This window comes from Vigna radiata, chromosome 1 (genome assembly GCF_000741045.1).
Source record: "Vigna radiata var. radiata cultivar VC1973A chromosome 1, Vradiata_ver6, whole genome shotgun sequence".
Lineage (NCBI taxonomy): Eukaryota > Viridiplantae > Streptophyta > Magnoliopsida > Fabales > Fabaceae > Vigna > Vigna radiata.
In genome coordinates this window covers 31723316-31738783 of record NC_028351.1, presented here as the reverse complement: position 1 = coordinate 31738783, position 15468 = coordinate 31723316, and the positions used below count along the sequence as shown (strand labels likewise).

The 15468-nt window shown below is 32.3% G+C and overlaps 1 protein-coding gene across 1 annotated transcript; it reads left to right on the top strand.

Moving 5' to 3' along the window:
* Positions 1-6389: 6389 nt before the first annotated feature.
* Positions 6390-13946, top strand: LOC106772223. Its single transcript, XM_014658473.2, has 15 exons — positions 6390-6938; positions 8514-8635; positions 8736-8824; positions 8909-8944; positions 9077-9170; positions 9496-9615; positions 10105-10169; positions 10317-10810; positions 10889-10961; positions 11113-11250; positions 11511-12076; positions 12464-12599; positions 12675-12743; positions 12838-12963; positions 13283-13946. Exons 1-15 carry the CDS (start codon positions 6730-6732, stop codon positions 13394-13396), a joined length of 2451 nt encoding a protein of 816 aa, XP_014513959.1. The 5' UTR covers positions 6390-6729; the 3' UTR covers positions 13397-13946.
* The last annotated feature ends 1522 nt before the right edge of the window (positions 13947-15468 follow it).

Below are 15468 nucleotides of genomic sequence, written 5' to 3'. Positions count from 1 at the left end.
TTACCAAGAGGGAAGAAAACTGTGGGCTGCAAATGGGTCTTTACAATTAAGCATAAAGCTGATGGAACTATTGAAAGGTATAAAGCATGACTTGTGGTTAAAGGTTACACTCAATCTTATGGTGTAGATTACCAAGAGACGTTCGCACCGGTAGCCAAGCTCAATACTGTGAGAATACTTTTGTCTCTAGCTGCAAACCAAGATTGGCCTCTTCTACAATTTGATGTGAAAAATGCTTTCCTACATGGAGAAATTTATATGGATTCTCCACCAGGCATGACAGATTCAAATGGAATGAAGGTTTGCAAATTAAAGAAGGCTCTATATGGATTAAAACAATCCCCAAGAGCATGGTTTGGAAGGTTTACCAAGTCTATGAAGGCTTTTAGCTATAGAGCAAGTAACTCTGATCACACCTTATTTTTTAAGAGAGGAAAAGGAAAGATTACAACTTTGATTATATATGTAGATGATATGATTGTTACAGGAAATGATCAAGACGAGATTTCTAGTTTACAACGATACCTTTCATCTGAATTTGAGATGAAACAACTTGGAAACCTCAAATATTTTTTGGGTATTGAAGTAGCTAGATCAAAACATGGTATTTTTCTATGCCAAAGAAAATATACTATTGATTTACTATCAGAAACTGGGCTGCTTGGGAGTAAACCANCTGATACACCAATNTAACAAAATCATAAACTCTTTCAATGCTCAAATTCAGCAAGCATAGACAGAGGAAGATACCAAAGGCTGGTAGGAAAATTAATTTATTTGTGCCATACACGTCCAGATATCACCTATGCAGTGAATGTTGTTAGTCAATTTATGCATGACCCACGAAAGCTTCATATGGATGTTGTTGAAAGAATTTTGAGATATTTGAAGTCTGCTCCTGGAAAAGGAATTTTGTTCTCAAATAATGGAAACTTAAAGGTTGAAGGGTACACTGATGCAGATTGGGCAGGTTCAAAAGATGATAAAAGATCTACCTCTGAATACTTTATTTTTGTAGGAGGGAATCTTGTAACTTGGAGGAGTAAAAAACAACCTGTAGTAGCAAGATCTAGTGCTGAAGCAGAATTCAGAGGCATGGCACTAGGTGTATGTGAACTTTTGTGGATTAAAAATGTGTGATCAGATTTAGGATTTAAACCAAATGAAGCTATGAGTTTGTACTGTGACAATACTTCGGCAATTGCAATTGCTTATAATCCTGTTCAACATGATAGAATAAAACATGTGGAGATTGATAGACATTTCATCAAAGAGAAGATTAAAGCTGGGATAATTTCCTTTCCTTTTATAAGATCAGAGTTACAGTTGGTTGATGTTCTCACCAAAGGAGTGTCAAGAAGATTGTTTGATGAGTCTCTATTCAAGTTGGGAATGTGTGATATCCATGCACCAACTTGAGCGGGGGTGTTAAGATATGCTAAATATTCTATTAAAGGATATTAGGCAATCAAATATTATCTTAGTTATAATTTAGATATTGTTTTAATTTGTGCAGATTTGTGCACCTGTCATTCCTTTAATAGATGAAGAATTATAGGATCCTTATATGTATATATATGGTACTCTACTCTTTGAAATAATACATCATAATTATTCTTTAAACTTGTTATTAGCCCTGTCCAACTGATGTCTATATGTCTGAAAGAAATGACTTTTCACCCACCTGTCAGACATATATAGACGTCATTTAGGACAACCCCGACGTATAAAAGACTATAGACGTCGGGGTCCTTCCAAACTGACGTCTATATGGTCAACTTATTTATGAAAATGCCACCGGTCATCAATATACGTCGAGCTTACCCTTAACCGACGTCTAAAGGATGACGTTAATCAACGTTTTTGCATTATAAATTATACTTGATTAATAATTTATTACCGTAAAAATTCTCACTTAATTATTTATAATTAGAATAATTTGTCACTCTCCTTGATGCCTTTCAATATATATATATATATATATATATATATATATATTATTTTTGTTATAATATACATGATATTTTAATCACGGGATTTGAATCATGTGATTTGGAATCAAGTCTATTTATTTAATGATATGTTAATAATTTTATGAAAATAGATTATATGTCACTATTTTATTAATTCGTAATTTAAAACGGACCAATCATAAATTATCACAATAAAAAATTATTAAAAAACATTTTCCTTCCTTAATATTACGTTTTAGAGCCCAAATAGAATACCATCCTTAGTATCTACCTTTTCTCAATTCATTTCATCTCATTATACCTCTACTAAATTCATTCTTCATTCAATCTAATCATTATATTCACATAAATGTAATAACCTCTTCCACACATAATAATAATTAATATAATTTACAATATTATTTCAACTAAAACTAAAATTTTATTTCAGTAACTCTTCAGTTTTTAATATCGATATCTCGTGTATAATTTAGTGAGGTGAAATTTTAATTTTAATTAAAAATAAATTCACAGATAATTACGTTAATTTATTAGAAGAAAAAAAAAGGAAACGTATAAAGCGAGATATTTAAATTTAGATGAAATGAAATAAAAATTTCGATGACAATCTGTGTATTGATGAAATAGAAGAAAAATCCTTTCACGTAAAAATAATATTTAAAGGAGCATAGTGAAACGTGCACTGAACAAAATTCTGTAGTGATAATGAATGCTTTTGATTTTATAGAAAAATCCATAGCACCCAAGTCTTTATTTGTCTGATGTAGGGAAGAATTGTTTATGCATGATGATGAATAACTATAACCATCAATCTAATTTTCTACCATCGTATTTACATGTTATTTTTCAGAAATTAATGTATACTTGAAGCTATTATATATATAGTTATACTATATATTTATTCTTTAAGTTTTAGTTTAATGTTTTAACTTTTAAAAAAATCATTTTTTTCTTAAAATTGTGTTTATTTTTAGTTATTTCAAAATAATTTTAGGACAAAATTTTGAATTATTTTTTAACTGATTCAAGACATCTATTAGGTTTGCCACGAAAAATAATAATTATGTGACTAATGTAATATTCAAATAAAAAGTAATCATAAATAGAGTGAAATTCATGTAAAGTTTGAGTCTCACAAATAATAGAAAAATATATTACTTTGGATTTTTAATTTGTTGGTTTTAGTATAATCAATTTTTTACAATGTTATGACTTCTTTTCAACATTAACTATTCAATATAATTTCATGTCCGATCTAAGTTTAAATTAATTTATATTTACTTTACTAAATAATAAATAAATAAAGTTAACATTTATATAACCAGAATATTTTATTATATATATATATATATATATATATATATATATATGTGTGTGTGTGTGTGAATATCCCATGAAATGTTATCTCTGCGCAATTTAAATTTCAAATAAATTCAATCTTATAAAATTCATATGATAAGAAGGGTCAACTGATTCATATAATAAACTTATTAGAAGTCTATAATAAATTTAACAAATTTTATTAAAATAAGTTTCTATAATACGATAAATTTCAAAAAATTTAACCTTAAGGACATTTTAACATCAAAAGTTGAACCTTAAACATATTTTAACATCTCAAAACCAATTTAATAAGATGAGGATATTTTTTGATAGCATTTTAAGAAAATAACTTCTTAAGTTTAACGCAATTGTCTTCAATACCTTTTCTCATGTTCAAGATATCATTTATTGTTTGAATTAACTCTATTGTCAAGGTCAATTTGATCGAACTTTAATAAATTTTTGTCTTAAATATATTTAGTTGAATTTTGATTGGGAATGATTTGGTCAACTTTTGGTCTAGACTAACTCATCGTTCTACAGAGACCAACTTAGTCGACCTTTAGTCGATGACAACTTGAGTCATGGTTTGAAAATAGCCGACTCAAGTTGATATTTTGTCAGGATTGACTAGGTCAACCTTTAGTCTTGACTAAGTTGGTCGAGGTCGACTCAAGTGGATCGAAGTCGATCTTCAACGGAGTCGATGTTAGTCAAGATCAGGAATAATTTAAGTTCACCTTTGACATGAACCAGGTCAAACAGATATTTGACTAGGATGAATGAGGGTTGATCTTCGGTCAAGATCGAGTCATGCCGATTTTTGGCAAAATTGACTTAGGCTAACTTTATACTAAGATTGACTTGAGTGACATTTGGTCAATGTCAACTCATGTGAATCTTTAGCATGACCATTAGTTACATCTTTAATCCTTTTAGTTTAACTTAGACTTTAAATTTTCAAAATTCAAAAAATAATTCAATTTAAATCTAATTAAGTTTTAAAATCTAAAAAAAATTTAATCTAAATTCAATAAAATGAATTAAATTTAAAATTTAAAATATGAATTTGAATTTAAAATAAATCGATTTAAAAGTAAGTTTAAAATAATATAAATTGAAATTATTATAGAAATTTATAGTATTTTGAGAAGAAATAGATTTACCTCACGTTAAATTCTTGCTAATAAGATAAGAAAATAGATAATATAAAGGAAAAATATTCAACAAAGATGTTATACAACATGTCAAATTCTTGTGTTGGACTTGACATAAGATAATAGATGATTTGAGTTGTTATTTTTTTACTCAATGGTGTCATTGTCACATTTATGAATAATAAGTACGTCCAAATCTAGTAAAGGTACAAAGAATTGAAAAGTAAAATTTGATGAAATTGAATACTAAGATTGAATTTTGAAGAGATAAAAGTAGAGTTATATAATATATAATGTTAAAAACATAAAATAAAAACCTTACACATAAAATTTTCTTCCAAATGGAAGGAAGTTTCGCACGGAAACATTGTTGGTATTCATAATCAATTATAAAATAGTTAAAATAAAAATAGAATAAAATTAATTAATTTAAATTTTAATATTTTGTTATTGTAATATATTTCTATGTTGAAATATAATGTTTTTTATTTATTAAAATTTTATAATATTTTTCATTTTACTTTAAATTTTTTACTCTAATTTTTAAAATTACTTTTATATCAAATTATTTTTATAATATATTAATATGAAAAAAAATCATTTCAATAAAATTAAACTATCAAATTTCCATTCATTTCTCTACACTTTCTAACCACCCAAAAACAACTATAAACATAACAAAATAAGACGAATAAACTATAACATGAGATGGATCAACTGGGTTTCATAATTTATGTTCAACAATAGTATATACATAGCAAGAAATGAAAGAAACACTGTTTTAGAAGGGATCAATGCAACGTCGAATCATATACCAATATGATATGTTTTATATAGTATTCATTGCTTGTATAAATACACCCAATGACTTAATTTCTTCTCTGTTCTAAATTGAACATTCTTTGTACAATTTATAATATGTTTATTTATTTGTTGATAAAAAAAGTAATAAAAATAAAATTTATTATATTAGTTTATCTTGTAGGATAAAAGGTGTATATGTAGTGAGTTCCTTTTAGACATCCAACGGGAAATTGGCAAAGCCGCAAAGTGTTATTATGATGTAGGCTTTTACAAAAACAACCACAGTATGTTTACCAATGAGTTTTTTTTTTTAAAAAAATAGAAAAATGTTGTTATTAAACCAGTAAAATAATTATAAATATCTTTTTTAATTACAATTTTGAAGTAGCTATTTTAGAAATAATTTATTTTTTTATGTATTTATATCGTCCATTACTATAAAATAAACTCATATTAATGTACAAATGTTAATTTATCTCCTTGTAATTAGAAGAGAATATAAACTCTTTTTACATTGTATAAGTTATATATTATTTATTTTTATAAAAAAAAGTTATCCGACCTCTATGATTTGATAATATATAGTAGGAAATACTTTGACACTGTAAATACATTTTTAAAGAAATAGTTTAAAAACAGCTAATCTCTCAGAAAATGTGGGAGATGAATCTGATCTAACTCTTGCAGAAATCACGATCCCTTCTCAGTAAAATATGCAGAATTAGAATGTGTACCATGAAAGGGTAGGTATGAACTAATTTTTTCTTTCTTTTTTCCTTTCTCGAAATCTTCATGGATGGTCCTCCTGACTTTAACATGCTTTTATAGAAAACAAATAAGCCAGGCACCAACCATACCGTTTCATTGCCTTTACATTTATTTATTAAGAAAAAACCAAAATGACACTGCACCAAGCAAACCAGGGGCAACAATGATAAACCACAAGAAATTATTAGCCAAAGCCATGATATATTAAAAAAAGCCTTTAAAAAAAGGTTTCCAAGTGGACAAATAATAAAAAATGAAGATAAATAAAACATGACAGTCTAATCTAAGTAAGAGAGAGAATCCAGATTTGGTGTTACCACCACTCACCACTATGCCAAAAAAGAAGGCATGGAAAAGTAAAAATCTCAACTTTTTTTTTTTTCCTTTTTGAAAATTGGGTTCATGGCAAGCAATGTGTTTTAACGTCCATTAGTTGTGCCATGCTATATATAGGCATTGAGGAGGGACACACAGAGAGCGAGTCATTGCCTTGTCAAAATCCTTTAGACCAACGTTGTCTTCGGAGCCTCTTTTTACATGGGTTGTTAACTTATTATTTTTGTTGTAGTTGCTGTTGTTTTTGTCATCCAGAATATCCGGGCTACCCGTTTCTCAGAATCATACTTTGCTTAACAATCTTGATACCCTTTGGTGAAAACTCGCTTCTGGGTTGTTAAAGGACCAAACTTGGATTGAGGGTCGTGATGGAACAGAAACACGTTCTGTTGTCAGCATTGAGCGTTGGGGTTGGGTTGGGTGTGGGGCTTGGGTTGAGTTCCGGACAGAAATGGGTTGGCGGGAATCGTGACTCTGATGAACTTTGTCTGGAGCAGATTATGCAGGAGCTCAAGAAGCTGGTGGTTGAAGGAAGGGATGGAAAACATACATTCGAGGACTTTCCATATTACTTAAGGTGATTTTGAGATTTCATTGGAATATAATAATGGCATAATATGACTCAAACTCTGTTTTTGTTACTATTTTGACCCTTCAGATTGATATTTAAGCTTTGACAGCATTTTCTAAGGGGTATGTTTGAGTTTATGATATAATTGTGAATTATGATAAACTTGGGTGTCAAAGGTGTTTTAGACATGGATCTCTCTCTGTTTGACTTATAAATTTCATGGCAATCTGCTATGAATGTTCTGGTAGATATGATTTTGATACTCAATATGAGGCTTCTATGATGGGTTTGATCTCTTTATCTTTGAGATTTTATTGGTTGTTTGTTGTTGGGTTTATCTTTGCTTGTTTGTTAAACCGAAACTTCCATAGATATTCTCTTGCCATAGGTTTCTGTTGTTTATAAAAATAAATTGTTGCATTTTGAGTATATGTTGGTTCAGAAACAGGGAAGCTGCTGATACTGTGATGTGTTTTTTCCTGATAAACGTGCGCAGTTTCACTGAAATAGATTGAAGAATGAATCCGATAGCACACTTTTATTTTGTACTTTTTGTAATCAAAGGATAGCTTATTTTAATATTGTACTTGGTCCTTATTATGTGTACTTGTATTCATTGGAGATTTGTTATAGGTCATTATTTTTCTGTTTGAACATGTATACTTCAGATTAGAGCTTCATCCTCTTCATAGATTATTGGACAATTGTCGTTTGGACTTCTCTATGTTTCTTTGTCTACTTAGCATTAGTGGTTCCACTCTTCTTCAGAACATATAAACAGTGATCACAGTAAATCTTCACACCCTAATTCAAATTATTAATACCTGTTAACATCAAAAGATCACACTTCTGTTGTCTGAAAAGCTACAGTGATTGAGACTCTAATTCAAGTTGTGGTAACAACCCCTTGATGTGAAAGGGTGAACAGGTGCACAAGATTCTCACCATTGTGTGGCTTAAGAGGGTCAGATGTAAACAACTAGGGAGTGTGGTCTGAGAGGTTTTTCTGCATCTACAACTACAAATTATGACCTCCATGATGCAAAGAACAATCTGACAATACCTTGATGTACTAAAAATGAAAAAGAAAGTGTTATGTAACTTTATAGTCTTCGAAAATTTCTGGTACCTAGATGCCCATTTACAACAGCAATTGGGATCTTCGACATTCCTTTTCTTTTTTTCTATTTTCTAGTTTATAGGTAAGTAAGTTGGTATATAACTAATATTAAGGAAAGTTTAGATATGGGAATGTCGTATACAAATTGAATTCCTTCTGTTGTTAATTATGCATCTTGAACTTAACTGCATTCATGTTCTAACTTTTTGCCTTCTGATTTTATATTCCAACAATTACATGCTACGTTAAATGAGCCAATCATATCACGCCTCTAGTTTCTAAATGAGTTTCCCATCTAGGACAAGACAGGTTTTGTCTATATATTGTCTATATTATTGTGAAGTTCATGCCCTGTTCTTGTTCCAAGTGGATTTGATCTACCAATGGAGGAATTTGATATAGTAATACCCTTTTTCCTTATAGCACCATATCTTACGCATGCATATAATGTGACAATGCAGTGAAAGAATTCGTGCTTTGTTGACAAGTGCTGCATATATTCATTTAAAGCATCTTCACTTTTCCAAGCACACCAGGAACCTCTCACCAGCAAGCAGGTCTATTTTGCTATCTGGTCCAGCAGGTATAGTATGGTGGAATTTAACTTTAACGTTGTTCTGCTGAATTTTGTTTTTTAATTCCAGATTGGTTTGACTAATGCTATTTGTGTATAAATTTTGAAGAATCTTACCAGCAAGCGCTTGCCAGAGCTTTAGCTCATTACTTTGAATCAAAGTTGCTGTTGTTAGATATTACTGACTTCTCTGTGAAGGTAATTTTTCATTGCTTCTCATTTTATTTGCTTTAGCTGGTCATTTACATATATTCTTACTTTATATGTTTTTCCCTTGAACAGTTGCAGAATAAATTTGGATGTTCCCGAAAGATACCGGTAAGTTCACCTTGCTCAGTTCTCTATCATTCTTAACGTGATGAAATTGCAACTTGCTAGCTTCATTTTATATTTATGTAATTTGTAGTTTATAGTGATATTTTCTTGATTTATTTGTTTCTGTTTGCGTAGTCTTTGAAAAGGTCAATATCCGAGGCAACCTTGGAGCGAATGTCTGGTTTGTTTGGTTCCTTTTCGATGCTTTCTTCACAAGGAGAAACAAGAGGTACTAAGGAAATAAAAGTCAATGTTTAAAGTGTAAATTGTTTTATTCTATAATTACCTTTTATAGATAGAGTTTGGTAGTTGAAGACTTGAAGATATGAAAGATTTTACAATGCATGTATTGCTTTGACATATGGTAATAGGTTTTGCTTTTAACGTTATTATAACGAACAGTGATTATAGTTCAGACATTGCAAATGGATGTGGAGACTTCATAATATCTCTTCTCATTTTTTAAATACCTGTATTTGCCGTAATATTTTTGTTGCTAACTTAATATATATAACTATTGCATCATTGATTTTGATTGGTACTTTCTTTTGAAGGAATTCTGCGTCAACAAAGCAGTGCTGCTGAAAGTTTCAATCCTCCAAAGCTTAGGAGGAATGCTTCTGCTGCATCTGATATAAGTAGCACTGCTTCCCAGGGTGGTCCAACACTTCCAGGTTATACTTTAGAAATATAGGTTACCTTATTAAGCAATAATGAAGATGCTAATCCAGCTAAAAGATTAATGTGAACATCTACTTTGAATTCAGATGTGTACTCCGTAAGCTTCTTTTTAACACACTGCTGTATATAGTAAACCAACCTGTCAATCTGTTTGTTCATCTGCGAATATAAAGGATGCTTATAGAAGTTTTGAATGAGTGCTAACAAGAACTAATCTGATACTATTTCCAAGGATGTTTATAGAAGTTTTGAATGAGTGCTAACAAGAACTAATCTGATATATGAATATCCATGTTATGAATTCATGATTATTCTGCAAACTTTGGCAGGAAAATAGTTTTATCTATAAATTTCTTCTTCTTTTAAATAATTGAAAACGTCATGCAGCTAAATGCTTGATTCATTGTATTGTTGTCACTAATGCATGAAATACCAATTTTCTCCTCCTACATTTTGCTCACTTCATTGAATTATGATTTCAGCACGTTTGAAGCGCACAAGTAGCTTGTGTTTTGATGAGAAGCTCTTTGTGCAGGCACTTTACAAGGTGATTTAATTATTGAAAGTTCATTTTAAAACTGTGTCTAGTGACAACCTTTATAGGCAACATTTACATAAGACGAGAGTCATATATCACGAATTTTCATTACACAGTGTTTTCACTCTAATAACAAGATTGTTTTCATTTTTTCAGCTTTTGGTTTCTATCGCAGAAACTAGTTCCATCATTTTATACATAAGGGACGTTGAGAAGCTCGTTCTTCAACCAAGGTTATATAATTTACTACAAAAAATGATAAAGAAACTATCAGGCTCAGTGTTGATACTTGGGTCCCAGATATTAGATTCAGATGACGATTGCAAAGAAGTTGATGAAAGGCTCACTGCACTGTTCCCCTACAACATTGAAATCAAAGCTCCTGAAGATGAAACTCATTCTGGCAATTGGAAAGGATCACTGGAAGAGGACATGAAAGCTATTCAGTTCCAAGATAACAGAAACCACATTGCTGAAGTACTAGCAGCAAATGACATTGAATGTGATGACTTGAACGCAATCTGCCATTCAGACACTATCGTACTCAGCAATTATATTGAAGAAATTGTAGTATCTGCAATATCTTACCATTTGATGCATACCAAGGATCCAGAATACCGAAATGGAAAGCTTGTTATATCAGCCAATAGGTAAATATCTTGTCAAATGACTGTAAGCAATTGATTACATGAAATTTTTTTGCAGTAACCGATCTTTGGATGTGGCAGTTTGTCCCATGGATTGAGTCTGTTCCAGGAAGGCAAGAGTAGTGGGAATCTGAAGACTAACGAATCTAACAAGGTATGCTTGTTTACAGTTATTTATAGCAGCAGGAATAGCAGGAAAATCTTAGGAAAAAATAATGATAGATAGTGAGTACCATTGTATATATTCAGTTTTTTTATTTATTTATTTTATTTTATTTTATTGTCGTATTTCTCTGTAACATTAGGAAAATGCTGGGGAAGATGTTGCTGGTGCAAAGAATGAAGTTAAGAGTGACAATCAAGCACCTGAAAACAAGAGTGAGACAGAGAAATCCATCCCGGTAACAAAGAAAGAAGGTGAAAATCCTACACCTTCAAAGACGGTAAGATGAATTTTCTGAGCACCTTAAGCTGAATAAAACTTCTCACCTTACCAAATTCTACCCATGTAATAGAAAAAAAGAACAAGAAATGAATAGGATCCTTATGGTTTCAACATGGACAATTGATACACTATAATCAACAATTTACTAGTCATCTAGATGGAGGCTGGTTATCTAACTTCTAAAAATAGTTTCTTCTTCAAGTCTATTTTCTTTTACTCCCTATCTGATTTTGTGTTCTTATAATTGCTTGTTTGCAGGAAATTCCTGACAATGAGTTTGAGAAGCGCATAAGACCTGAGGTTATCCCAGCAAATGAAATAGGGGTTACATTTGCAGATATTGGTGCATTGGATGAGATCAAAGAATCACTCCAAGAGCTGGTAATGCTTCCCCTTAGAAGGCCTGACCTCTTCAGAGGTGGGCTTCTAAAGCCGTGTAGAGGTATATTGCTTTTTGGGCCTCCTGGTACTGGGAAAACAATGCTAGCAAAAGCCATTGCAAATGAAGCTGGAGCAAGTTTCATTAATGTCTCAATGTCCACTATTACATCAAAATGGTTTGGAGAAGATGAAAAGAATGTCCGAGCTCTATTCACGCTGGCAGCTAAGGTTGCCCCAACAATCATCTTTGTTGACGAGGTCGACAGCATGCTTGGACAGAGGACTAGAGTAGGAGAGCATGAGGCCATGAGGAAGATAAAAAATGAGTTCATGACACACTGGGATGGGCTATTAACAGGACCTAATGAGCAAATTTTGGTTCTTGCTGCAACCAACAGACCATTTGACCTTGATGAAGCTATCATAAGACGGTTTGAGCGCAGGTAGGACACCCTTTTGCCTAATTGTTTGCATGATCATCTGTTTTTGTTTTGCTTCCATTTGGTTGGACAATGAGTGCATTTGCTTTGTTACTATGATGAACAAATGTTTGATCTTAAGAAAATAAAATTGGTAACGTGGTCATTCATCTATTTCCTTTTGAGGCTGGCTACCTTAGAAGGCAGATCTTTCTGTAGCTTTTAGCTGCACTTTCTTCCTCTTTGGCATTTAAATTGTTCACCAAATTGATCTTGTCACATTTCTTTTAAGGATACTGTAAAATCCAATGTTTTTTTGACTGTGTAATATCAATATTCTTTGCTTTTCAGTTCAACTAGTGTTGGCAATTTTTTAGTGCAATATCAATATACCTTTCTGTCATTGAGCAGGGTCCTGGTTGGTCTTCCATCTGCTGAGAACAGGGAGAAGATCTTGAAGACTCTTCTGGCCAAAGAAAAACATGAAAACTTAGACTTCAAAGAGCTGGCAACCATGACAGAAGGATATACTGGAAGTGATCTTAAGGTGAGTCTCGGTAGTGATTACTGGTTTGACATTTTTTTCTGGTTGAAATCTATTGATGTTAATGTCTATGAACAGAATTTGTGCATCACTGCGGCTTATCGACCTGTTAGAGAGCTAATACAGCGGGAGAGAGTAAAAGAAATGGTAGTTATTAAGCAATTTTCACTATTCTAAGATTAACGTCTCTATCCAATTCAAGAGGAAGATTTAACTAAATATCAAGTGCATCATATTTTAGGAAAAGAAGAAAAGAGAGGCTGAAGGCCAAAACTCTGAGGATGTTTCAAACAATAAAGATAACGAAGACCAAGAAATTACCCTCAGGCCTTTAAATATGGAAGACATGAAGCAGGCCAAGAGTCAGGTAGGGTGAACTCAATTTTTTTCACTCAAATGGCTTGATAGTACTAGATTTGGGAATCTATACAATGCTACATGCAGTATTTAAAATTGGATTTGTTAAAATCTAGGAATTAAAAACAGTAGGTCAATTGATGTGATTATAGATATCTTCCACTACATAGTCATTAATCCATTTTTAAGACTTAAAATGGTAACTTGTACATCTAACTAAGGATAGAATACTTACAATGTCACAGAAGTGGAAGAAGAAAACTGTGTTATATGATGTAGAATAGCTTTTTTCTATGTACATGAGCTTACGAATATTTGAGTAAACACAGGTGGCTGCAAGTTTTGCATCAGAAGGATCCGTAATGAATGAGTTGAAGCAGTGGAATGATTTATATGGAGAAGGAGGTTCAAGGAAGAAGCAACAACTCACTTACTTCCTTTAGATTGGAGAATGCTTCTTATATTTTGCATTTTTCACCATTCATCCTCAAATCATACATTTCAACAAAGGAAGTAGACTTCAAAAGAGATGTTGAAATCAAAATGAAGCATGGCCATATTTCTCCCCAAATGTCACACTTCTTATGATTCCAGAAAAGCACAAGTCCTGGCACACGTGTATTCTCTAAAGAATGTGTTGATCATCATGCATTGTGTTGATGAGAGGGTTCTCAGTTTTTGTTTGGATTTTTCTACAAACAAATGAAGAGCTGTTTTAGGGGATATATGTTTTGTCATGCACGGTTTTGGAAGATGCAATGGCTTTGTAGGAATAGGAATATTTTACACCAAACCTTTTAGGTATGCTGTATTATATATCATCAGAATTTTAAGACATTAGAATTTTGTAAATTGGTTGTGAAACTGTATTGCTCATACAGTTTGGTTCAATTATTTATGTGAATTGTGTCTCAGTGAATGTTTCATATTTACGTGAATTTTCTAAGGGAATTCTGGGATGAAGTCACAAAAATGATAGAAACTATTACTCTATTCTTAGTATACTACATTAGAAATGATCGTCCTTTCTTCCTAAAGATTTGAATGTATAAAGATAAAATTCATAAAAGTTATTTGTTGTAAATTTCTCCTTAAAGATTTAAATGTATAACGATGTTTTAGTTTATGGAATTGAGATTATAAATCTTTTAGGTTTCGTTCATCTAAGTGTTTGTCTTGATCACTATTCGTCTTTCACTTTGTTCTGTCGTATCAGGAGATTATATGCATAATATATTCTGATACCAAAGTTAACAAAGATTCGATAGTCTTAGTAATAAATGTGAATTAAATGTAACCAATCTACCACACTATCTCAAACCTGTATTTATAGATTTCAGAATAAGTTTCGGATTACCGTCGGTCTAATTACGGCCTAATTGGTAATAATCGTGTTTTGACATAAATTAATCACCATCAATCTTATCGACTGGTTGGGTTGTACGATCTATGGGATATTATCGACTGGTTGGGTTGTACGGTCTTAAGCATACCAGATGACCATACAGTACAAAAGCCTCCCAAGCCTGAGTATATCTTGATATGAAAGGGTTTGTAGTGATTTTCGGCTAGGATCTATTCGTTCGAGCACCCATTTCGGATTGCTTTCCACTTTCTTTGCAAGAACCAAACATTTCACACTTCTCTTTCAAAGGTAATAATGTCGACTGTTCTACTATATTCGTCAATCGGGTCTTCCGTCCTCGGATCAACCGAGCGCGGAGTGGATTCAGGTGACGCAACAACAAGTGTAAATATGAATAATGTTGCTGCTCAAGTCAACATAGGTGAGGTGGTTATGATTAAAGTGGATGCAGCAAGGGAGTGGACTGGGTCCTGCGTGCCTGTCCCACTTGTTCTAGGGTACGGTTGGGCTCCTCAAAAGATTGGGGAGTAGTGTCTTACTTCATCACTAGACGTTCCTTGGAGGAATTCGCTGGTACGGTGGAATTAATTAGGGCAACATCAGTCGCTGAGCATTTCAAGCTTGTTGTTTGCAAGAGGAATGAGCGGGTCTTCCATAGAAAGGAGGATGCCACATAGGATTTCTTCCACATATATATTTAAGGACCGACTCACCTAGTTTCCCTTTAGCAAATTTTAGATGAGCAACCTGAGGGAGTTAAATATGGCTTCCACCCAACTACGCTCGAATAGGTAGGCCTTCATGCAGGCATTCAAGATGATATGTAAAGCCTTGGACGTTACACCTACCCCCTTGCTTTCTCTTCTTCTTCCGAACCTAACTGCACGCTAATAGGGCTTAGGTATCCCTCATATCTGAAAAAGGAAGTGGTTGTTCACGTTTTTCCACGCTTCCTTTAAAGGATTTAAAACTAATTACTTAAAGATAGTAATAAAGGAAGCTGATCAATCTAAGTATTAGATGGATAATGGCCAACCATTATCCATTAGGAATGATCCCCAAACTCGCTTTTGCGATGCGACAAGAGTTCATTAAGAATGTTCCTTGCCGATTCATTTGGAGGTTATTAGGAGTTCATTGAGAATGTTT